General features: G+C 37.8%; 1 protein-coding gene across 7 annotated transcripts in view; it reads right to left on the bottom strand.

The window, feature by feature from the left end:
- Positions 1-2700: 2700 nt before the first annotated feature.
- Positions 2701-25647, bottom strand: part of LOC107715152 (citron Rho-interacting kinase-like) — a 53900-nt gene continuing 30953 nt past the window's right edge. Inside the window, exons 17-40 of one of the 7 annotated variants that reach the window (XM_016521215.1) lie at positions 24611-24804; positions 22822-22957; positions 22632-22736; positions 19928-20068; positions 19429-19536; positions 18950-19139; positions 17844-18014; positions 17550-17573; positions 16274-16411; positions 14397-14571; positions 14225-14313; positions 13030-13134; positions 12720-12889; positions 10950-11030; positions 10699-10834; positions 6707-6846; positions 6468-6560; positions 6186-6294; positions 5823-5951; positions 5271-5351; positions 5098-5176; positions 4838-5011; positions 3613-3931; positions 2701-3357 (exon numbers count right to left, since the gene is read on the bottom strand). In XM_016521215.1, the coding sequence (XP_016376701.1) occupies positions 3334-3357; positions 3613-3931; positions 4838-5011; positions 5098-5176; positions 5271-5351; positions 5823-5951; positions 6186-6294; positions 6468-6560; positions 6707-6846; positions 10699-10834; positions 10950-11030; positions 12720-12889; positions 13030-13134; positions 14225-14313; positions 14397-14571; positions 16274-16411; positions 17550-17573; positions 17844-18014; positions 18950-19139; positions 19429-19536; positions 19928-20068; positions 22632-22736; positions 22822-22957; positions 24611-24804 (3111 nt within the window). In that variant the 3' untranslated portion in view covers positions 2701-3333. Of the gene's footprint in view, positions 3932-4837; positions 5012-5097; positions 5177-5270; positions 5352-5822; positions 5952-6185; positions 6295-6467; positions 6561-6706; positions 6847-10698; positions 10835-10949; positions 11031-12719; positions 12890-13029; positions 13135-14224; positions 14314-14396; positions 14572-16273; positions 16412-17549; positions 17574-17843; positions 18015-18949; positions 19140-19428; positions 19537-19927; positions 20069-22631; positions 22737-22821; positions 22958-24610; positions 24805-25647 lie in introns of all 7 variants that reach the window. The other 6 variants (XM_016521212.1, XM_016521214.1, XM_016521213.1 and 3 more) reach the window with 6 other exon arrangements.

Raw genomic sequence — 25647 nt, 5'->3', positions numbered from 1 at the left:
TATTATGACATTTTTTTAATTGCTTTTTAGTTTCATTTTCATTTTCATTTTTATGATTTAATGAACTCTCTCACAAACTCCAGTTTGTGAAGCCCTGATTTATGAAACACTTTCAATAACATCGCATATTAAAGCTGGAAACATGATGGTTATCTGACTCTAGTATAATTAATCTGGCGCCATAGAAGTTGTTAATATAAAAACTTCCTCCAAACCTATAAAGGCTTTAACATGAACATTGTCAACACTGTTTAAAATAATCATCAGGCAGAGGATCTTCAGTGGTTTAGAGTTGAGTTGAATGAACAAGAATCACTAGTACTGTACATGAAAGTTCTTTCAGCATGATCAATAAATATCCTCAAATTCTTTAACATAAGCAAAGATATTTTTTTTAAGGGGGGGGGGGGGGGGGGGTCTGTGGAAAATGTCTTAATTGTGATCAAAGTTTTCAGTGTTACATTAAACGTCATGTTAATACGCACAGACCTCTTACTATGTTCTGTTTAATTAGAGACAAAGTAAATTATACTTCTTGTTAAACACCCTCAGTATGCAAATGGTTTGGGTTATGAAAGAGGTTCTGGGTTTAAATATGTCAATAAATGTAGTGCATGAATGTCCGAGCAGTTAAGCATATTGCACCTGATTGACAGACTGTAGCATTACATTAACGTGCTGATGAAGAGCATTTACCTGTTTAAATATATTATTGTAGAACTGAGGGCCCATGCGAGCTCAATTTTAGTTATGATTATAAATGTTAAACATTTCTAAAGTAGGCCTACTTTATATTTTGTTAACTGGGAAATTACCCAACTACAATGAAAAGTGCAAACTTATGGATTTGAACTCTTAATTTATAGCAATATGTAACGTTATAGATTTTTTAAAATTATTATTAAAGAAACAGAAATATGATATTGTACAAACACCTTCAGGACAACGTTAAACAGCATCTACAGAATGTCACATGTAACAAACAAGAGGGGGAAAGTAACAAACAAAATTTAAATATATATATAAATATGATTAGAAAATAAATTAACAAACGGAAAAATTCATAGCAAAGCAAACTAAACATCATTATTAGAATAATCCAAAAAATCTACACGTTATAGATTGAATCCACCTGCTACTCCAGCACTGACGTCATTACGTTGCCTGCTGGTCTTCACATCAGAAATAGGCTTGTTTTTCATTATTCATTTTGCCAAACTTTTAGCATTTCCGACCCTTTTGGATGCTTTTATCGCGTGATCATGTGCTTTAATTCTGACAGATAAAAGAAGGACTCGACGCCAGAAGAACTATGTATGGCTCATACTTTAATAATGTTTAATGTAGTTTAATTTCTTTATACAAAAAGAAAGTTCAAGGTAAGCAGCCTTATTAGTTGAAAAACATCGATGATCAATATCAATGTAGAAGTACATGACGGGACGTCCCATAAACCAAGTCAGAATTTACTCATGCGTTTGCGTACAATTACCCATGAACTCAAAAAGCCTCTAATTGAGCTGCTTCATGTTCCACGAGGAACGACAGAAGATCCTCGACAAACCCTGAGGGCTACCGGACATTATTTCACTCGCAGCTGAACAGGACGTCCGTTAACAGATAAGCAGCAGAAATGTCCAGACTTGCTGCTGTGTGTGTCGATGAAAGCTTTCACTTGAACATTACAAGGACACTTGTAGCGAGAACATGAAGCGTCTCTTTAAAAAGATTTACAAGCTCAGACTCTATTAGCATAAAAATAAACCGTGTGCAGTAGGTTCGATAATGTCAGTCAAATAGAGCTTAAAAAACTGGACAAACTGTCATTAAGAGCAGCCGAATTGACTGTTTACCACATTAGCATACAACATACATGGGAATAAAACCTTTTCTGTGCTTTTCTGTAGGAAACTCATTTCAACTGTCTATACAAACAGTTTAATAGCATAAAAAATAGACTTCATAGCTTCATCAGTCAAGATCCGTTTAGCTATAAAAATTGAAATCACCATATTTACAATGTGCTAATCACGTGATTAAGTTAAAGGAATATTCCGGGTTTAGTATAAAAGTACAGCATTTGTGGTCTGCTGTCCATTACCACAGATCATAATTTCAACTAAACCAAAAATGGTGGTTACAGTAAGATTCAATGAAAGTACATTTTATGCCTCATCAGTGCACCTCAGGCTCAAGGTCAGTAAATTGATCATTTTCACACAGGGATATTCACAATGAGCCTGTTTACATAAAGAAAACTACCACTGTGGTGGTGGTTACTAAAGTTCTACCACTAAATGGCTGATTAAGACACTTTACAATTCAAATATATATATATATATATAGTCGACATTAGCCATTGTCTTCCATATTATTTATTTATTTATTTCTATACTGTGGAAGTCAATGGCTACCATCAACTGTTTTGTTATCCAGGGTGAGTAAACCATGACTGAATTTTCCATTTTTGGGTAAACTATCCAAGAAACCAAAGGTGAATAGGGTAAAACTTTTAACAGGTATCAACATACAATTACCAATCTATTAATCAGTAAATTGTGAAAACTCTTTTGTAATACAGGCTTTCTAAAATGTTGTGAATGAGGCATTAATTAAATATGCACTAATTTGCATACATTTCCAGAACAGAAATCTGAACATCGGAGAATGCCAGGTTCAAATGTTTTGTTTCATTTTGTTGAAATTTAATTCATGTTTTTACAGACAGGATTTTGGATTTTCCTTTTCATCAATCAGTTTTTAGAAACAAAATGTTATAAATCAGCCGAATGATATATGAACAAACCCCTCTGTAAAACCCTCCCCGAATATAGATAGGAATGAAACTGTAAAAAGTGCTGCTGAAGTGGAAAAAACTCATTTTGAGAAAATGGCCAGTGTATTATAATTGAAATCTACTGATGCTAATAGATAAAGTGTAAAAAAACAACAACTTGGATTGTTTTTTTTACTTTTTTAAGACGTGAGGGACAAGTCAAAATCATTTTCTGCAGTAATGGCCGTTTTGCCACAACACGCTGTTGCTAGAGCTTACCGTCCTGAACCTGGAATATTCCTTCAAGGTCTTTCCCCCAAAAATTGCAGTTGTTTTTCTTTAGAATGGACCTTCATGAATGGTTACAGCATGGACAGAGTTTACAACATCAGCACAATGTCCCAGACTCTGGGGCTGCGAGTGAATAACATGGCTTTGTTCACGGTTACAGGCATGAGATGATATAGTTCAGAGCTTTACGAAGCGACTGTTAAAAGGGCAAGTCCATCCACGCGGGAGGTGGACGATGGCTCTTACGTCATCCCTCCGGGACGCTCTCAGACTGAAGACTGGTCCCAAACCTACACCACCACCAGGATAAAGAGGTCACTTCAACACTTCAACTGGCTGCCTGCCCTGTCTGACGCAGATCAGCTCAGAAACATCATTACTGCTGCATTACTGCTGCTGAGCATCCTGTTTGAGGCCATAACTAGAAGGAATTTAACTACAAAGCAGCGGATGTTCATGCATTTGAGCATGCATGAACATCGTCAAACCTGATGTTTGTATCCCTAAGAGGATACACAGTTTACGTGGCAGTGTCTCATGCGTACCTTGTTGACGGGGGTCAGCTGGGTGCGTACAGAGCTAGTGTGAAGGCGTGAACGCTCCCGGTCTCTCTCGCTGCCGCTGCTCTCGAAGCGCCCGGGTGACCTCTCCCTGCGGCTGTCTAGCACAGCCCGACCGGGCGATTTCTCGCGCTCCAGAGGCCGGGCTGGAGATTTGTCCCTGCGGAACTCCGTGCGGCCCTCGCGGTAGCGGTGAGGGGTGCTGGGCTCGCGGTGCAGCGGCCCCTCCTGGGCCCCGGGACCCGAGGCCAGGCGCTTGGAGATGTGCTCGTTGTAGGTGGGCGGTCCGCGCTTGTTTGGGCTGCTGTGAAGATTTGGGTAAATGCATGATGCTTTGACTGCACACTAGATGATTTATACGGTTTGTGAACATGAAATATTGATGAAGCAACTCAAGGCCACATGTGATGTGATTCTACCAGAAGTAAGGGATGTTTTTAGCGAGAATCCCGTGGTAAGGTCACTAACAGCAGCAGCAATATGATAATTATGGAAGCTTATTTCTGCCACAGAATAAAAATATAAAAAAGGTAACTGCAACTTTCTTCTTACAACTGCGAATTTGTATGTTATAAATCATAATCTCGAGTTTGCATCTCGCAATTCTGACTTCTTTTCTCAAATTCAGAGTTTACATCTTGCAAATCTGACCTGATTGCATGCACATGCAGAATTCAGAGAAAAAAGTCAGAAATGTGCCATGTAAACTTGCAATTGCAAGATGTAAGCTTACAATTCTGAGAACAATTCTGAATTGTGAGATAAAAAGCTGCCATTAACTTTTTTATATATTTTTATTCTGTGGCAAAAATAAGCTTCCATAGATAGCAGACATCAAATAGTTACATTTACTATTTACTGGGATTAGAAACGGAACAAAAAACAAGACTTTTTGCAGAACATACATAAAAGAAACTGTTCCAGATTGAATGTTACTTTTAAAAGCTGGTTACCAGCTAATAGCATTATTATTTTGTTCCCATAATTTTTAATCCAAAGAACAACAATTTAACAGTAAACTTTCAGAATTTCATCACTGCCATTTTAACGGTTTGTAGTTGCCAAGCAGTGTAGTAATTTGCTGCATTAATACAGAATGTGTGGTAACAGGTTAAATCAGCAAATATACCACATCTGATTTTCAAACGTGACTCATTCACTCTGAATTTAAATCCAGACTATCACTCTAATAAATCGTCATAACCCGCACCTCCTGCTCGAACCGGTCCTCTGCAGTTCCCCAGACTCCCGCACCAGGCTGCCCTTACAGCAGATGACCCGCAGTTTGTTCTGGTAGGACGAGGCCAGATAAATGGCACCAGACGATATGGCCGGACCCAGATAACGTGGGTTAGGAATGTCCAGGTGAACGAGACTGGGAGGCCTGTTTTAAAGAGGTTTTACTGTCACTCTCAAGTTCTAATGTTATTTTTGCTGTCTTATATGCATGCATGTTGCTAAACATCCTACCCAAGCGATGCATGGCCCTGAATCTCAATAACATCCAGCGAGTTGAAGTAGGTCACAAACAGGTATGGCTCTCTGAATGCTGGAAACAGACAGATGCTTCGGTTAGTGATCCTGAAGATCCTCATCACTATGTTTTGCACATTTAGGTTTGTTAGAAATGGAAAACTGGCTACCGAATGTCAGGGGAAGTCGACTCCATTTGAGATCATCAGGGCGACTTCTTCGACCGTAAGCATCCACAAACACACCGATCTCTGTAATCAGAAATCAGACATTTAAAGAAAAACAATGCAGAAAATCAAGGGGCATGCTTTTGATTATGAAAATTTAATCAAACCATTAAAATGAAATCCAAAAAAATTACAATTTGGGAATTTGGAAAGCTAAAATTTGGAATTTGAGAAAAATTCCAATTTAAAAATGCCAAATTCAGAATTTGAGAAAAAAAAGAAGAAAACACATTTCATAGGGCCCTAAAACTTTAATAAATTGCTGTTAAATTGTATAAGTTTCATGAATTAATTAGACATGCTTTTTGATAAATAACATTTAATTTAACCATTTGAACAGAGTCTGGAATACTTTACTGGTGAAAAATAAAATAAAATTGTGTTTGGAACAACATGACGGTGAGTACATAATAATTTTGCATGGACTGTTGCTCAACTAATATTCTCATGCAACAGGAGCTTGCTGTAGTTTAAATGGTCTGATGGGTGTCTGACCGTGGAAGCAGAGCAGATATTCTTCCTTCTGCGGAGTGCTGGACACCTGGACGATGGAGATGGGGAAACTGTGGGAGGATCCAGTGAACACAGCCGATGCCAGCGACACGTCATTCTTGTCCAGGAACTCTGCCAAAAACAGCCCATCATGCAAAACGCTGTTTACATAATGCACAATTACAAATTATAAGGGCCTGATCATGTTCTCACAAATATGCGAATGTGACTGCAATGACTAGCTGAATCCTTTTCAATAACAGATCAATCACAGGAGATATCAGACGTCAGTAGATTGTGGACTGACCTGAAAGTTAAAAACAATCATCTAACTGCATCCCCAGGACGTCATTGATATATACGTACCGTCCAGAACACACTGCTTCATCTCAATCTCGTAGAATTTATTGGTACCAATGATGATGCTGTAGCTGGTGAAGTGGATACAGCTGCATGGCTCGAGCGTTTCAATCTCCTGAGAGATAAAGAGACGGATCATTAGGGATGTGTTCATGTGAGCGATCTCTGGAGGAGTCATTCAAGTCAGACCACAAGGCAACAGCTGTTTGCAAAGGAATTACGTTGCTAAATGTTTTGTGACATATGAGTTAGTTTGCTTCAAGACCCAGAACCTCAAATGTCACTTACCTTCCGTATACAGAATTTGTTCAGATTGTCGTTGTATCGTAGAATTGTGACTTTTTTGGGCATTGCAGCACAAATGCATGGACCATTTTCTATCTAAAGCAAGAATAGACACAAAAACCATGTAAGGTACAAATTTGTTGCATTGCACGTCACAACAAGGCATGATGCAATACAGTGCACTAAAAATACACAGAGAGGAAGTTGCAATGCTGTGAAACACACGGTGACTGCAGTCTCACCCTGCCCGCGGCGAACAGATGACAGCCCTTGACGGTCTCAAAGATATACGGCACAATCTCAGGTAGCGTGGGGAGGTGAGACTGGGACAGAGACTGTTTCACTTTCTTAATCTCCACCAGACACAGTGCCCGCTCATCCCCTGCAACACATCAATCATAATCGACTTATTTTAAATGCATCCTTTGTCAAACAGTACTGTGGTGTTACTATGGTACAGTGATGGTATCATGCAATAAGGTAACTTGGAGGGTGAGATGTTCAAGTCACAACATCTAGTTACTGGGGTGCCTCAGGGCTCAGTTCTTGGACCACTTCTCTTCTCTGTCTACATGGCATCACTAGGTTCTGTCATTCAGAAACATGGCTTTTCATATCACTGCTATCCAGATGACACTCAAGTCTACCTCTCATTCCATCCTGATGATCCGACGAAAGCTGCTCTCATCTCAGAATGTCTAACAGACATTTTTTCCTGTAGGAAGGACCATCACCTTCAACTCAACCTTGCCAAGACAGAACTGCTTGAGGTTTCAGCAAACCCATCACTTCATCACAATTTCTCCATCCAGCTAGGCCCATCAACCATAAATCCTTCAAAAACAGCCAGAAACCTTGGAGTTTTGATTGATGATCAGCTGAATTTCACAGACCACATTGTTAGAACTGCCAGGTCCTGCAGACTTGCCTTATACAACATTAGGAAGATCAGGCCCTTTCTTTCTGAACGTGCTACACAAGCTTGTTCAAGCTTTTGTTCTTTCCAGGCTGGACTTTTGCAATGCTCTCTTGGCAGGCCTTCCAGCCAGCTCTATCAAACCTCTACAACTAATCCAGAATGCAGCTGCAAGAGTAGTCATTAACGGGCCGAAAAGAACACAATTCACACCTCTGTTCATCAATTTGCACTGTCTACCAATAGCTGCTCACATAAAATTCAAGGCATTATTGTTGTCCTACGAAACACAGGGCACCGTGAGACACACGCATTTCAACCCGTTCACACGCTCTCACGCCACACCTTGAATTTCTCACGCTGAGAAGTAAGGGATAACTTGTCCTGCTATAATTAATGGACGGATACGGAGGGAAGTTCTCTGCCGAGTTCATAGCTATGTAGATGCTAATATCGTTATCTTTATAGTTATCGTTCTTGGTGTGAATGGGGCTTTAAATGACACCTACCAGCCAATCAGAAAGTAGAATGTTGTTGTTTCCGCGTGATTCCGCTGCAAGCGCGTTTATTACTAAGCAACATGGAAGCGCGTAAACACAGAGTGTAAGAGCAAGATCCGATGAATGCTGTAGGTAACCCCTTCTTTTTTTAGCATTTTGATTTTATGATTCCTGGACAAAATCACTTACCTGTGATCAAAGATAGTGAGAGCTGATGTTGGGGAATATAGGCAAATTCGTGCTAAATTATTATTGATGCAGTCAAAAACTCTCCAGCTGCTTTACAACCAGAAGCATTAACTTAGCTTTGACTCCCAGAAACTAAGGAAAGGACTAGCGATGTTATAACAATGGGTGAATCTGATAAAAGACAGACTAATTCATCCAAATAAAATAAATTGTTTTATATATTTATTTTAAAAAAATATCTAAAATAAAAAGAAATTTGGCCCCAAACGAGCCAACTGAACAACTGAACATCAGTGCTCAATGTACATACTGTACACATACAATAGGATTGCATGCCAAGCTGTGTGTGTGTGTGTGTGTGAGAGAGAGAGAGAGAGAGAGAGAGAGAAAGAGAGATAGAGAGAGAGAGAGACATTTCAGAGTGCACATTTCAGCTTATGAATGTTTTTTTTTTTGTCTGTTGTAAGTGTTTGTTGCACATTTTGATGCCTGGATAACAGGGGTAGGGGGCTCCCACTTAAAGCACCGTGGCTTCCCCACTCAAATGCAGATGCAGAGAGAGTGTTCTCTATGGTGAGTTTGAACAAAATCAAAACTAGAAACAGTTTGGCTCTGGACAGAACACTATTATCTATCATGACAGTGCTTTAAGTGGGAGCCCTCTACCCCTGTCATCAAGACATCAAAATGTGCAACAAACACTTACAACAGACAAAAAAAAAACATTCATAAGCTGAAATGTGCTCTCTCTCTCTCACACACACACACACACACACACACACAGCTTGACATACATGCCCAGGGCAAGTTCTGCAATCCTGTATGTGTACAATAGCCTATGTACATTGAGTGCTGCTCTTCAGTTGGCTCGTTTGTGGCCAAATTTCTTTTTATTTTTTATACATTTGTATTTTTGAAATACATAAACCTATTTATTTTATTTGGATGAATTTGTCTGTTTTTTTGTTTTGTTTTTTTTGTCTCTAATCTCACTCCAAACTTTTGCTATAACTTGAGAGCCCTGAAAACAACTACTGGCTCTACACCCCTAAATTCACTACTTCAGACTTATGTGCCTCCAGAAGCTTGTGTTCTGCAATTGAACAGTGCATTATAGTGCATCCCAAAGAGGCACAAAATCACTTTCACTGACTTTTATCTGAACTGTTCCCTGCTGGTGGAATGACCTGCCCAACTCGAAGAGAGCAGCAGAGTCTTTAGCCATCATTAATAAACGACACATCTCTTCCATCTACACTTGACCCTCTAACACTTGCACTCTCTATTCTATTTCTATTCTATCTACTTGTTTTCTTTTCATTTATAAAAAATCTTGACCCTCTAACACTTGCACTCTCTATTCCATTTCTAATCTAACTACTTATTATATTAAAAAAACTTGACCCTCTAACACTAGCGTTCTCTATTCTTTTTCAATTCTATCTACTTGTTTTCTTTTTATTTATTATAAAAAATGACCCTGGATTACAGTACATCACTTGTCAGACATTCCAAGACCTGACAAATGCTGATTCAACATGTTTAATTAGCAAAAAACAAGTGCCGACCAACAGCAACAGATGCCAACAACATGCACACTGATCCTACAAAACCCTAATAGTGTCTGTCGATGCAGTGTGAATATTATTGGTTGAACAGTGTTTCAAGAGTTTTTACTGTTTGGATCACTCAGCTTGTCTGATACTAAACCATGAGCACTATGATTGGCTGCGGAACGAGTTTGCACTTGTTTGAATCACTTTCACAGACTTTTACCTTAGCTGTTCCCTCCTGGTGGAATGACCTGCCCAACTCGATCTGAACAGCTGCGTCCTTAGCCATCTTCCAAGAAACAGCTAAAGACACATCTCTTCCATGTACAATTGACCCTCTAACACTAGAACTCTCTATTCTATCTACTTGTTTTCTTTTTATTTATTAAAAAAAACTAAATAAAAAAACGACCCTCTAACACTAGCGTTCACTATTCTTTTTCTATTTTATCTACTTGTTTTCTTTTTATTTATTATAAAAAACAAACAAACAAACTAGCTACGTGTACTGCGTTAAACAAACCGGGACTTGTCACAGCACTTATGTTGTTGCTCTTTTGTTGGTTGGATAAAAGCGTCTGCTAAATGACTAAATGTAAATGTAATACCATGGTATTTTGACCTAATGATTAGCATATTAATGTACCAAGGTATTTACACAGTTCTTTGTGTTGCAAGCGCCATGCTCTACTGTTTGAGCTATAAGGTTCCTTGTTAGAGTGTGTTAATTTCAACATTTTTATTATTATTATTATTACTACTACTACTACTAGTATGGTTCAGTACTGTTTTTTTAATAAAGCATTATTTTAGTTTTTGTTCAGTATCCATTTTAAAAACTATCGGTTAATTAATCGGTATCGGCCAGTGTGGTCCAGCCTAGCTATCGGTATCGGCAAAATCCACTATCGGTCGACCTCTAGTACTTAGTACACAAATGCTTGATATTATCATGTCCGAAAATAAAAAAATGTAATACCATGCAAATTTTTTTGTCCTGTTGCAAGGGCTCTCAGTCAAAGTCATTCAGTTTTGGTTTCTGAAACCGACAGTAAAGGGTCATGATCTTTGCTCACCCACGATCATCAGCAGCTTGTCGTGCTCCTTGATGATGTAGATCTGAAACACGGATCCCAGACCCGGGATGTGAGTGAGGGAGTTCTTAATCACATTCAGGGCATAGAGACCTTCCTCGGAGCCAACCAATACAATCTGATGACAAAAATAAGACGATGGTATATCAGACTACAACAAATATAGACTGAAAATAATGAAATAAATCTTGAAAAACCAAAGCGATTGTGATATTAGTGGATGATGCAGGTACCTGGTCAGTCAGCGGGAGGGTGCAGTTGATATCCAGGCGATCATCTCCTTCTAGCTTGAGTAAGGAGTTTCCCAACAATTTCTGTACAGAATCAAAAACACCATGAGGATGTGAAAAAAAAATATTTTTAAAAAGTGCATTTTTTATTTTATGCACTTCGCAGAGCTTTCAGCATTATCACATAGATTTGGTGAAAACTCACCTTTTTGAGATCAATATAGGTCACCTACGAGATTCGTGTTGATCCGATGAGAAAGTGTTTGTTTTTTGCTTTGTTTTTGTCTTTTTTTCATTTCGTGATAAGTGACAGTTTTGGACATACAAGGTAATAAAAACAAAAACAATAATAAAAAAAATAATAAAATAAACGTGTCTCGTGCGTGACCATGACAACAGCACAACTTCTCCGTGGACTGCATCTCATTCCGGTGAGCTGAGGAGACGAGGACTCTGGAGACCGAGAGCAGGGATGCAAACTTGTCACTTTCGGTGAAATTCGCCGTTTTGAATTCAGAATGGGTCATTTGTGTGATTCGTGTAAATCCGCTGAATTTTTAAAATAGTTTTGTGTTTTTAAAAAAGTTACTATTTACAACGTGTTTTACAGCGTTGAGTATTGTAGCCAATCACAGGCATCTCAGTTGAAAGTAATAGCCAATCAGAGGTGTTTACTGTAGGTTAGTCAGTATCTGCTCTGAGCTATTTTTGTTTTAGTTTACAGAGTTCTACATGCTCGAAAATCTACCTATTATAACGAGAAATAAAGTAAATAAGAGATTGATTGTGTAGTTAGTTGATTATATCATTGATTAAATCAGAAGTTTTCGCATGAGTAATCTCAGTCAGTTGCACCATAATGGAAAGCGCCCTTTGCTCGGCTTCTCTATATACAGTACTTCATTCACAATCTGAAGAAAATGTTTGTTTGTCTAAGAGGACCAAACGTCCACGTATAGTGTTTCAGGAATGGCAAACGACAAACACCAGTCGCTAAATTGTTCCGCAAGTCATTGCTTTGATTGACGGTGATAACTGTAGCAATGGACGGAACAAACTATCTGACAAGCCGATGTCAAAACAGAGCTGTGCATTACGGGATGCAGAGTAAATTCAGAGTAACAAAACTACAGCAGCAACAAGTCTGTGTTGGCTGAATTTATTTAGCAGTTTCTACAGTTAAAGATAAAACACTCGTATTGATGCGTCCTTTTTAAGGCAATAATGTTTAAATCTAAATCTAAAAATATTTCAAAATATTTAATGCATTATTATTTAATTGTACTTGCTATACTTCATACTTCAGTATAGTAAAAGTACAAAAAATTGTTATAATAGTCATTTTATAATAACTCCAAACGCAAGACGTGAAAAAAACTAGGGAGTGGAAATGGCAACTGAGCTAATGAGTGATCCTCTGCTGGTTATAATAATAATTTTATAAAAGTAATTTTCATCTTTAGTCTTTGTTTTCCACCAGGATTTTTTCATGTCATCTTCAAAGCGAATTTACTGCACAACTGTAGAGTTAAAAAATAATAAATGTTTTAAATATTATAAGCGTTTAATTTTTTATTTTTTTTTGGATTGCGCGTCTTTGTCAACTTTTTCACCCATGGTGAGTTTGCATCCCTGTTATCAGTATGTTTCCCTGCATCCCGCTGTACTAGTAAGAAGAGACAAACCTACAGTTTCTGCCTTGCATGTCACTGCACTGACTCTTTAAATGTCACTATGAACGGCCTGTGGGTGTTTCAGGTTCCTCTCACTCACAGCGTCTGCTTCGGCTTTCTCTCTCGCCCCACGACTGCTGGCCACAATGGCTTCCAGCACGGCCACCCAGCGCTGTTTCTCCGAAAACCCCGAGGTCATGAGGTACAGAGTCTGACCGGGCCAGCATGTCGACTGCGGAGACGACTCCAACTTCACCACATACGGCACATCTGAACACATACAAGTATGTTAGGAGACAGAAAAACATGTTACATATACTGGACATGGATTACTTTCTGAATCCCCACTCAGCAGAGCAAAAAAGTTAGTAAGGACATAGTACAGTGCAATTCCACAGGTAACACATCACCTGTCTTGGCCGTGTTGGGCAGCTCAGAAGCACCGACAGCAGAATGAACAGTCACGTCTCCATCAGAGAGACACAACTCAAACTCATCCAGCGGCTTCACCGACTCTGAGAGGACAGATTATACATCATTCACATCAAGGCACTTCATTCCACACCTGTCATTCCATCCCTGCTGGAAAATAGATGATTAAGGCGGTAACTAGATTAAAATGGTTTCTAGCTTGTCCATGTTGGTCATTTATGGCCATTGCCAGCTAAAAAAACCAACCTAAATTGTAGGGCCCTAATTATGTCCTCATATAGTGAGATGGCAGACGCTGAAAACATCACAAGCTTCATGCGCTTCAGTATGAAAAATCACACATCTGCGCCTTAGAGACACGCACAACGTGCAGGATTCATATTCGGGATTCATAAGTCTTTTTGTGCTTTCATTCACAGACAGTAGTCCATATCGCCATTTGATTTAAGTATACTGACCTACTTTTGATTTATTCATTCAAAATTTGTCGAATTCTGTGACATTCTATGTTTTACAGTAAATTCCATTTTTATGACTGCATTCCACAATACCGTTCACGTTTTCCGCATCGCAAAAACTGTAGGGCCCCACCTAAATTGGTGTTATCAAATTTAATTTTTTGGGTCAAACACAACCATACACAGTACAACGTGCAGTAAAATGCTTTTTAATCTTGGTACATAGAATAGAATAGAATAGAATAATAAAATTATATAAATAAAATAAAAAATTTGGAATAAAATATGCAAGTTTACATAAATAAGTAAAAGTGCGAAAAATAAAAACAAGCAAAGTGTGGTCAGATCACTCGTGACAGCGCCATCAACCCTGGTTTTGATGGACAGGCTGGTTTAGATTGATGGTTTTAAAGGGGTTTTGTCAACTGCTCTGGTTGGGAGACCATCAGACCTCCTTAAGCTGGTTTAAGATGTCTAGATGGTTGATCAGGAGGAACTACCAGCTTAATTTGGTAAACAGCTTGGTCAAGATGTTTAAAGTTGATAACCACCTAGATTCAGCCAAAACAAGCTACCACTATCCAAAAACCAGCTTGAACAGGCTAAGCTAATATGATTCAAGATTTTCCGACAGGGATGAACTGTTGCTCTGTAATAATATGCTGTGTGCAAACAGAACCGGTGAACATTGGGAAAAGTATAAACATTCACAGACCGTCTCTTGGTTCTGTCTCGTAGGTGATCACTTTATATCCATCCAGCACCACGTACTTCCTCTCCCAGCCCTGGCCACGCTTCCCATTTCTGCAGGAGGACAACCACAATTCCATGTACACTTAGTGTTTGCTTCTCTCCTGATGGTGGTATGGTCTTGGCACACGGCTCACCTGGGCTGCTTCAGCCATCCTTCCAGCCTCATGTGTCCTCCGACATCTTTCAGGCCGGAAGTGTTTCCCTTTTCCCGGCACAGAGCCTCGGACAGATGCAGCGCGTATTCGGTGGGCATGCCGCAGGTGGCTGGAAGGTACGGGGAGCATTTTGGGTGGCACAAAGCGTGACATTCTAAAGCAGGAGAGAGAAGATGGTTAAACCAACACAGAAGGAGGATCAGCAGCTTCAGCTTTAACCCAGGTTGACCTGATTGGGTCAGCGATCTATTAAAAAACAACAGTGAGCCCTTTTCACAATTCTGTGTTTTTCAGAAGCACAAGTCATTATAGTAACTTCTATAGTGGTGAATGGACAATACAACAAAGCATTTTTGCGTTCCCATTGGCTCAAAAGAAAAAAAAACTCAATATGACATTCCAAAAGAGAAAAAATATCATGCTTAATTTAGAAATAAAATATATTATATATTAATATTTTAGAAGTCATTTGTTTTCTGAAAAAATGACACCTTGCAACTGAATGAAAAAAAAAGTGTGTGTGTGTGTGTGTGTGTGTACCTGGTATTTATCACGTTATGGGGACCAAATGTCCCCACAAGGATAGTAATACTAGTAAATTTTGACCTTGTGGGGACATTTTTGAGGTCCCCATGAGGAAACAAGCTTATAAATCATACAGAATGAGTTTTTTTGAGAAAGTAAAAATGCACAAAGTTTCCTGTAAGGGGTAGGTTTAGGGGTAGGGTTGGTGTAGGGCAATAGCACATACAGTTTGTACAGTATAAAAACCATTACGCCTATGGAATGTCCCCATAAAACATGGAAACACAACATGCGTGTGTGTGTGTGTGTGTGTGCGTGCGTGCGTGCGTGCGTGTGTGTGTAAAAGCAACTTATTTTAGCGTCAGGTTTTATAGGGTTAACAAGCATAATTAATGTAAGTACCATAAGTTATGAGTACCATTACTGACCTCAGCCTTTTTAAAAATAGGCTTTAAACTTATTTATTCAGACTGGCTTTTAATACCTAGCAATGCTGTGACATTTTTGTATATTCTATGTATTTTATTGTCTACTATTTTACCTATTTTGCTATAGCTTTATACCTCTGTTTTTACCCTCTAACTCTAGCACTCTCTATTCTAATTCTATTCTTTAAAAAAACTTGCCCCTTTTAGACTTGCACTCTATTCATGTACTAACTGCTTTTTTTCTTTAAAAAAAAAAACACACTTGCTTCTCTATTCTTTTTCTATTCTATCTGTTTTCTTTTTATTATATAATAAAAAAACAACAACAACAAAAAATCATTGCATATATCATTGCTCTCTTGTTGATTTTGATTGCTTCCATTGTCCTCATTTGTAAGTCGCTTTGGATAAAAAATGTAAATGTACTGTATTATTTTTTGCTCTTACTGGAAAGAACTTTGGTCACCTTGAGTGTTGTAAAGGGCTATAAAAATAAATGTTGATTGATTGATTGATAATTAAGCATGAAAGTGACTGCAGGAGTAGTCACCTTTTTCACTGTAAAAACTGTCAACCTGTAATTGTTACTATTTCTACTGTATTTCCAGCTAGTTTAACCCATACAAATTGTTTTGTTGGTATAAATAATATATTTAGACTGATTCAGTGATGTTAAATAATATTTTTGACTTGGAAAACTGTTAATTTAGATGTTACCATTTTTCCAGTGTGGTTTCTCCACCCAACATTTGTGCAATGAAGTGAATACTGGTATTGGTATCGCCAAGTACCAGAAATATGAGTATCACTATCATACTCATTATGGAAAAAGTAGTATCGGCACATCCTGACTTTTAAGTAAATTGATAGTGTATTTGGAAAGAGTTTACATGAGATCCGTACCGATGCATGTCGCGGCTTGCCGTCCAAAATGGACGGTGTCCAGACAGACGGTGCAGCGGGCCGCCCTCATGTTGAGCCCCTGCGTGAAGCGGTGAGGAGTGTTGTGATGAATCCTGTCCTTCACACGTCTGGTGTACTCTACAGGATCAAACAGACAGACACACTCTCTTAAAGACAGTCATGTGTCTCTTACACCCGTCTATATTTTCTTATGCAAACAGGCCAAAGCAAGCTGAAAATGTCCTCTCCTGAGAACATTTCTCCACCAGAGGGTGAAACACCAGCATCACTGTACTGTCCAAGCTGTCATTGGTAGCTTGGGTACGAGCATGCAAGGATTTCGGAGTTCTGGCATTCCGCATGGCATACAGCAGGAGTATGGCCATATATACGAGATAAGCTCAGTGTCCTGACAGATCTGCGTGCAGGAGCTTTGGAGATCCACAATCATTTCATGATGTCCTGAGTGGAAGTCTGCAGCCATCAAACCATGATGACCTGACACAGCAAGTGCTTGTTCAATATATTGGGTGTAGAACGTCCAAAAGACTTCAATTGAAGCGTTTCCTTGAATGACATGTTTGGATTTGGCCAGAGAGCTTATCTCTGCAGGAATAAAAAGATCATATCAAGAAAAAAAAGATATTGGGGAGACGCCTGCTTCATTCTCAGGAAACGGTGCCATTTGTGTTCCCATGACTGAACACTGTCACATTTAAAACACATACAGTATATTTGTAATATATATATATAATATATAAAATACATATATTTCAAAATTATATATTTGTTTAAATATATATGTGTGTAATTTATATAATAAAATCATATTAACTTTTTAAGTATCTCATATTAACCAGTATTAACTTGTTAATTTAAAATTAACACACCTTCACTGGCTTTTAGTTTTTTCTCAAATGCTTTATGCATTTTATGTAATAATGCAGAAGGTGTCCCTTACTTTCTTTGAAACTCCGTTATTTTGATAAATTTCCCCATTTTAAAATAATGGTTTGACCTTTCTGACATTATATTCGATATGATAAATGATATCAAAGTCTTTCTGACCACATAGTTCAAACTGAAGTTTCTGTTTCAGTTTTATCTGTATTTTAATGAGTTTTAGGCATATATCAGCCTCATCTTGAAGGCTCATCAGTAACCTTTAAAAATGAAAGCGTAAATAATTAAATAAATGAAAAATCCTGATATTTCAATCACAGATGGCACGGTTTCTTGAGAGTGGGCCGCCTGAGCCTGTTATGTAAGAACTTACTTTCAGAAGTGGCTCTCCTTATTTCTGTGGAACGACAACAGAGAGGACAGTGAGTGTGGACAGACATGAGCCAAAACATTTCTGGAGTCCTTCAGAGGACACAGTCTCCTCATCTTATATTGAAACAGCATCAAAATACACATCACATCAGCATTTTCCTCCAAGCTTCTGATTTAATTTCCCTTTTCATAGCATGAGATGAAATGGCAAGAAGGACCAAGAGAACACAATTGTTGTTTTGCTTATGTTTTGAATATTAAAAAGGTTGCAAAAGCTCTGCGTCTGGCTTCTAACCTTCAGGATTGGCAGCGTCCTTCCTGCGGCCGGAGCTGGACGACATCAGGCCGCTGCTGGGCTGGTGCTCGGGGGATTTGTTGGATTTGGTGGACATCATGAGCTGCTGACGAGCCAAACCCGGAGTGGCTGGAGTACCGCTGTGCTCCAGAGCTTTATTAAACTGAACTGCTGAGCGGAGAGAATACAGGGAGACGCACTGAGAAAACAAGCACGTCTGAGAATGTTACACACAGTATGTGGCACGTCTGCTTATTGTTTAATATAATGTGTCATTTCAATAATGCTTTATATTACACTAACGTTTGAAAGTCTCTACTGCTCACCAAGGCTGCATTTATTTGATCAAAAATACAGTAAAAATAGTTAAATATTATTGCAATTTAAAATAACTGTTTTCTGTTTGAATATATTTTTAAAAGAAATCTTTTGTAACATTATAAATGTCTTTACTGTCACTTTTGATCAATTTAATGCATCCTTGCTGAATAAAAAGTGTACATTTCTTTCAAAAAGGATCTTTATCTTTTAAAAAATATCACATTTTTGTGGAAACCATGATACATTTTTTTGAATTCTTTGATGACTATAAAATATTCAAAAGAACAACATTTATTTGCACTATAATTGGTTTGTAATACATCACATTTGTAATATATATATAATAAATATATATATGTAATATATATATTTCACTTTTGATCAATTTAATACATCCTTGCAGAATAAAACTATTAATATTTTAAGTATTAATAATATTATTAAAAATATTGCTGACCTCAGTATTTTTAAACAGTACTGTATATTGCAATAATTGCAGTTATACATTGTAATTTATAATCTATAAAAACATCATAATAATAATAGAATTATAATATAATTTATAGTCAGCATTATCATTCTTTCTAGTCATAATTCAAGCGGAGTCTTTAGAAGTCTTTCTTCTGAGGAACACAAAAGGACAGTTTTCTGTGAAAGTTTTTTTCACGTTGCTTTTGTGTCATTAACAACAACAAAAAAACCTTAGTCCCCATTCATTGCAACTTCAAGGAAAACAAGCAACCAGTTTCCAAATTTAACGACGCAATTGTATGAAACAATCTCACCCTCTCTGAGCTCCAGGCGTGTTTTCTGCAGGGCTTCTTCCAGCTCCGAGCAGCGAGCGCGTTCCTTCTCCAGCGCCACCTTCAGGTCGTTGTACTGCAGGGGAACAGGGGCCACGGTGGGCACAGCGGGCACCTGCGTCTGTCCCTGCGCCGCCAGCAGATCCTCTCGACGCCGGCCGCCAAAGAGCCCCTGCACCCGAAACACGAGACCTAGTGAATCGCCCAGGCTCACGCCCACAGACACGCTAGGACTCTATCCTGCCATTCTATCCCTACATATCCACTCAAATTAGGTGTCCCTTTCTACAACTCACTTATTCAGGGCTTCTGCATATAAGGATATATATGAGATTTCTGACGGTTGGCGCGGTTAGTATGCGGTTATTTGCGTGTGTAGCTCCAGGGACACCTAATGCGCAGCTCAGCAAGCAGTTAGTCAGATTAGTTAATGAAGTGAATTTACAGCGGATGACTCTGACCTTTTTCTTCTTAGAGGGGTGCTCTACCTTGGCCTGCAGGAAGTCTATGAGCTTGGTCTGCTGGGTGATGGTCCCCTCCATCTTGACCTTCTCGTGAGAGTACGCCGCCTGCAAAGGGAGCCACACTGCTATTAGAACACACCTCTGTGTTTGGAATAGAACACTAGCATTCTTGTCACCGCATACTATTTTTAAACTGTATGTAGTATGTAGCATGCAACAATTTTAAACTGTAAAATATGGTATATAATTTTGCATTATTTAATCCAATTTTGTGTGAAAGTGTCCTAACTTTTGATAGCTAATATAAAATTAAATTACTTAAAATAAAACTATAATAATATTATAATAAAATAAAAATTATAATAAAAATCTACAATTATTCTAAAAAATCAATTCTTAAATTACTATTATTATTCATATAGATTTTGTCAGTTTAGATTAGTACAATCATACCTAGTATGAGTAGTATGGTTAATATTTCCATGCATGCGTGCACCTGTATGTTTTCCAGCTGGTACTCCAGGTCTGTCCGCTCGGTTTTCAGAAGGTCCGTCTGGTCCAGCGCGTCCTGAAGTCCTTGTGTCAGTCTGAAGATGTGGCTCTTCTGTATGTCCAGCTGCTGCTGCAGTTTTGCTTGCTGAGAGAAAAAGATACACTGGTTATGGTAAAGATGCACGATTACACGGCTCTCAAAACTCTGAGGTGTAAAGAATACCTGAAAATCATACTTGAGTAAAACAGCGAAAATCACTCCATTACAAGTTACAAGTCACCACTTCCAATACAGCTTGAGTAAAGGTCTTAGAGTATCTGATTTGAACAGTACTTAAGTATTTTACTCGCTCAGAGATGAACTAGTCCTAAAATCCAAATAACACCTCAATATTGCAATAAATCAAGGTCAACACAACATCCTCTTAAATGTCTACAAACACTCAAGTCTCACTTAAGTTCAAGTTCCTAAAAAAAGGCATAAGTCAACCAATATCCTTCAAAAAGGTCTCTTTAGTATAAAGGATAGATAAAATAATGTTCAGTAAAAACTACAAAGCAGTCAAAATTATACTTAAAAGGAATTGTTCACCCAAAAATGAGAATTTGCTATTAATGTACCATACAAGATGTAGATGATTGTATTCTTCAGTAGAACAGTAAAGAAGATTTTTTGCTGAAACTGTGGTCCTTGGTGATTCATAACATGCAAGTCAATGGCCACCATCACTTTGAGAGTTAAAAAAGCATGTACAGGCATCACAAAATTAATACCCATGGCTCCTGACGATATATTGAGATCTTATGAAGCGAAACGATTGGTCTGTGCAAGAAACTGAACATTATTTACAATATTATTACCTGTAATCCAGAGCCTCAGGCAAACGGTCTGGAGTGATGTCCAGTTCACGAACCAATCATTCTTTTGAAGCGGTTCTTTTTGGTGAACTAGTTGACCCAAATCGGACTGAAGCGTCTGAAACAGTTCGTGGCTCAAGCAGCACAGACCTAAGTTACTCACTCTCAGTCGCCTGACAGTCACTCCGACTCAAAATGAGCCGAAATAGCAGCGTTTCTGATCCTATGATGAATGAAGTGATTCAGCGCTCCAGTTCCTCCAACAGTCACTGAACTGAGGAAACAGTTCGACTCGGACCAATGAGCCGCTTTCTCATTGTTTATGTAAAAAGGTGAGCTGATGAAGACTAGTTTATTCACTTTATATGCTTTAGACATGTAAAACATCCACGTTTCACATCATTATTTGGTGATTTTTTTGGTGGTTGCGTAAACTAACTAGTGAATTGAACCTGTTCATTGAAATCAAATGTCCAGAAGAACCAGTTCGCGGAAAAGAATCAGATATCCTATTTGCCTGATTACTGGTAATCTGTCCCGTCCTGTAGAGGGCGTCCGTGTTTGGGGACCAGTCCAGTCTTTCGTCTAACTCCAGACCCAAATACAAATACAGATATTTCCTCTACAGGAAGGGACAGAGCAGAGTCTACTTCCTGAGGAGACTGTGGTCCTTTAACATCTGCCAGAAGCTGCTGCAGATGTTTTATCAGACTGTCATCACCAGCGTTCTCTTCTATGCTGTGGTGTGCTGGGGAGGCAGCATTAAGAGGAGGGATGCCACACGGTTGGACAAACTGGTGAGGAAGGCTGGAACAGTAGTTGGTGCTGAACTGGTCACCGTGACATCTGTAGCTGAGAAAAGGATCCTCGGCAAGATACTGTCCATCCTGGACAATGTCCACCACCCTCTGCACCAAACCATTTCCAGGCAGAGGAGCTCCTTCAGTGACAGGCTGTTGTCCCTGCCCTGCTCTACAGACAGACTGAGGAAGTCGCTTGTCCCTCAGGCTATACAGCTCTTCAACTCTTCCCTGTGAGCAGGACTTGAACTGGACTGTTGCTAATGGACTTTCCAGATTGATGGACACAGAATTGCTGAGCACTGCCGTCTTTTATGTCCCATGCCATCTATATACTTTTATCTTTGTACTGGACTTATATCAATTTTACAGTATTTTTATTACATTTTTACATATTTTAAATACCTTTATAGTGTATTGTATTACATATCTGCACATCGTAAACACCTCTGTATATTTGCATATTTGATGCTGGTACCCAGCATCTAACGCTAGTATTTCCATTCATGCACTTATGTTTACTCTGTACATGTACTCTTTCGTTTTGTATTTTGTATTCTAAGTTTATACTATTTTATGTATGCTTTGTTGTTTGTTGTCTGTTTTAATGTTGGATACCTGAATTTCCCCTCGGGGATCAATAAAGTATCTATCATCCTCATCATCATCATATTGTTGTAAATAATGTTCAGTTTCTTGCACAGACTGACTGTTTCGCTTCATAAGACCTCAATATATCGTCAGGAGCCACGGGTGTTAATTTTGTCTTCCCTGATATGCCTTTTTAAAATTCTTAAAAACGTGCAGCAGCTGACTTGCATTATAAATCACCAAGGACTATGGTTTCAGCTAAAAATCTGTTTTACTGTTCTAATGAAGAAGAAAAAAACCACCTACATCTTGGATGGCCTGAGGGTGAGTACATTAACAGCAACTATTCTATTTTTCCATTTAAGTATATTTACACTATTGTCAATACTTAATCATTTCAGTTCAAATATTTCATTTATTTGGTAAGTATGTATTTTGAGTGCTAGAAAAGTGAAGCACCTCGTCCATGAGCCTCTGTTTGAGTTCTCGCTCCGTCTCCAGCTTCTGCTGCAGGCTGTGCGCGTTCATCTCCAGCATGGCGTGCTTCTTCTCCAGATCGCTCAGCTGATGAAGACAGAGTAAGTACGCACGTCGTCATTTAGCAGATGCTTTTATCCACAGCGACACACACGTGCACTGGCACACTCACAGTATCAGAAAGACCTTCAGCTTTGAGTTTCTGGTCTTTCAGGGCCTGTTGCAGTACCAGGATTTCAGCTTTGTGCTCTTTGACCGCCAGTTCAACAGCCTGACGAGACTCAGAATTGCGCTGCTCTGCACGGAGTCTGGAAAACGAGAGAGAGCGAGCGAGAGAGAGTTATTGAACAATAAAGTGTTGGAGCGGCACAGTATGTCTCTTACTCAGTGTTTCTATCTCTATACTTAATGTTCATTATGTAACTCTTATATAACCATGGGCACTTCTGGCCCTGCGGACATTTAGAAAATAAACTGTTAACAAGCTTTTAACACACTTTCTAGTTTTTTGTCCAATACTTATATATAAATATATCACCGCAGAATTATTTTTTCGGAGGATAGCTAGAATTTTAGGCATTTTATTTAATAATGCATGATAATTTGCATTAAAGATCTGCATTTATTCATTTATATTTGCATTAATGTCAACATTTTTATCATGCCTTCATTTATATCTATATTTATTTATTAATTAACAATATAAAATATTTAATTATATATTTTATATTATTATTATTTAATATATCTAAGTTTTCATTGTATAAAGCTTTGTATAAAGTCCTTTGTCATCATAATAAACCCACTAAATTTTTATTTAGTTAGTTAGTTATGTTATGACTATCCAAATTATGTATTATGTCAATATGCGATGGAAACAAAAAAACTTTTTTTTGGAGTAAGGCTATATACATAGATATTATTTTACATATCCTAAATATATGCAATGGAATAATGTAATTATTTGCATTAAATATATACATTTATTCAATTTAATTTAGCAATAATAAATACAGAAATAAATAAAGGCCTGATAATAAAACGAAAAGTTCTGACATTATTTATAATTTTATTTGCTAATAATATTTGCATAATTTTTATATATTATATACATCATATATTTTATAATATAAAAATATTTTCATTGTAAAATAAACTAAAAATATTTCATCGTTTTCATTGAATAAAGCTAGGCTAGAGTCCTTTGTTTACTAATGTATTTTTAGAGCTGCCTTACAGTATAGTTGAATTTTGTTTGCATCATTGAATCACTATTTTCTTGTTTATCACTGTAAAGCTGCTTTGAAACAATCTGTATTGTATAAAGCGCTGTATAAATAAAGGTGACTTCACTGACTTCATCATCACAGTAAACCCACTAAACTGAAATGTGACCCTAGACCACAAAACCAGTCATAAGGGTCAACTGAAATTGAGATTTAGACATCATCTGAAAGCTGAATAAATGCGCTTTCCATTGATGTATGGTTTGTTATGATAGGACAATATTTGGCCGAGATACAACTATTTGAAAATCTGGAATCTGAGGGTGCAAAAAAATCTAAATTTTGATAAAAGCACCTTTAAAGTTGTCCAAATGAAGTCCTTAGCAATGCATATTACTAATCAAAAATTAAGTTTTGATATATTTATGGTAGGAAATTTACTAAATATCTTCATGGAACATGATCTTTACTTAATGTCCTAATGATTTTTGGCATAAAAGAAAAATTGATCATTTTGACCCATACAATGTTTTTTTGGCTATTGCTACAAATATACCCCAGCGACTTAAGACTGCTTTTGTGCTCCAGGGTCACAAATGTTATTTTTGACTACTCAGACTCAAACTCATGGCTCATTATGTATGAGTCTGTGTCATGCACTAACCGTTAGGCCATGACTCTGGCATTGTCCAGCTGTCGTCCAGCTCTCACAGTCAAACGTGTGTGCTTCGATACCTGTTCTGCGTCTCGTTGTCCAGTTGTCTCTGCATGTCTCTAGCTCTGCGCTCCGCCTGGTTCTTCTCCTCTTCCAGGGCAGATCTCCAGTTCTCGCACTGTCTCTCCTTCTCCAACAGCTCATCGTTTAGCGTCTCCAGCTCCAGCACCTGCTCCTCCAGCATCGTACATGTGGTCTTCAGCGTCTCGATGTTCTACACACACAAGCACGTCATTTCTATGCTATCAGACTATCACAATGGGCACTTTTTGTAGCATATAAATGCACTGATAATAGTGTTACTCAAACAACAATCATTTAATTTGAATTGTCCAGTTGTTCATAATTACTGGATGATTTTTTTTATAATTATTTTGCTGTTTTAGAGAGAATACATTCACAAATAACAATGTCTAGCAGATAAAATGTTTCGATTTTGTAGATGACTATAACTTTTTACTAGTAAAAACATTTCATTTAAATACATTTTAAACAAATGTAATTTCATTTTAATTTGAAGTTAAATACATATTAATTTCATTTGCATTAATTTTCATTATAGAAGTTATTATAGAAGTTTCATTATTATTATTATTATAGGATTTTATTCATTTCCAAGACTTTCCCAGGCCTGGAAATGTATAATTTTTAATAAGTTAAATACATTTTATCTAAATAAATGCAATTTAATTTTAATTCTATTATAATTTAAGTTAAATACATCTGATCTAATTCATTTACATTTAATTTTCATTATAGAGTTTTCCATTTTATTTGAATGATTTTATTAATTTCCAAGACTTTTCCAAGCTATTTTATAAGTTAAAGGGATCATATGATGCGATTTCAAGTTTTCCTTTCTCTTTGGAGTGTTACAAGCTGATTGTGCATAGATAAGATCCCTGAAGTTGCAAAGACTAAAGTCTCAAAACCAAAGATATATTCTTTATCAAAGTTAAGACTCTGCCACGCCCCCCTAAAACGGCTCATTCTAACACGCCCCCACATATCTACCACACTATATGGAAATATTTGCATAATGCCACCCAAATGTTCA

Source organism: Sinocyclocheilus rhinocerous, unplaced genomic scaffold, assembly GCF_001515625.1.
Source record: "Sinocyclocheilus rhinocerous isolate Xijiao unplaced genomic scaffold, SAMN03320098_v1.1 scaffold5165, whole genome shotgun sequence".
Classification (NCBI taxonomy): Eukaryota; Metazoa; Chordata; class Actinopteri; order Cypriniformes; family Cyprinidae; genus Sinocyclocheilus; species Sinocyclocheilus rhinocerous.
Note: the sequence above shows the minus strand (reverse complement) of the source record. Positions and strands in the feature narration are given on the sequence as shown.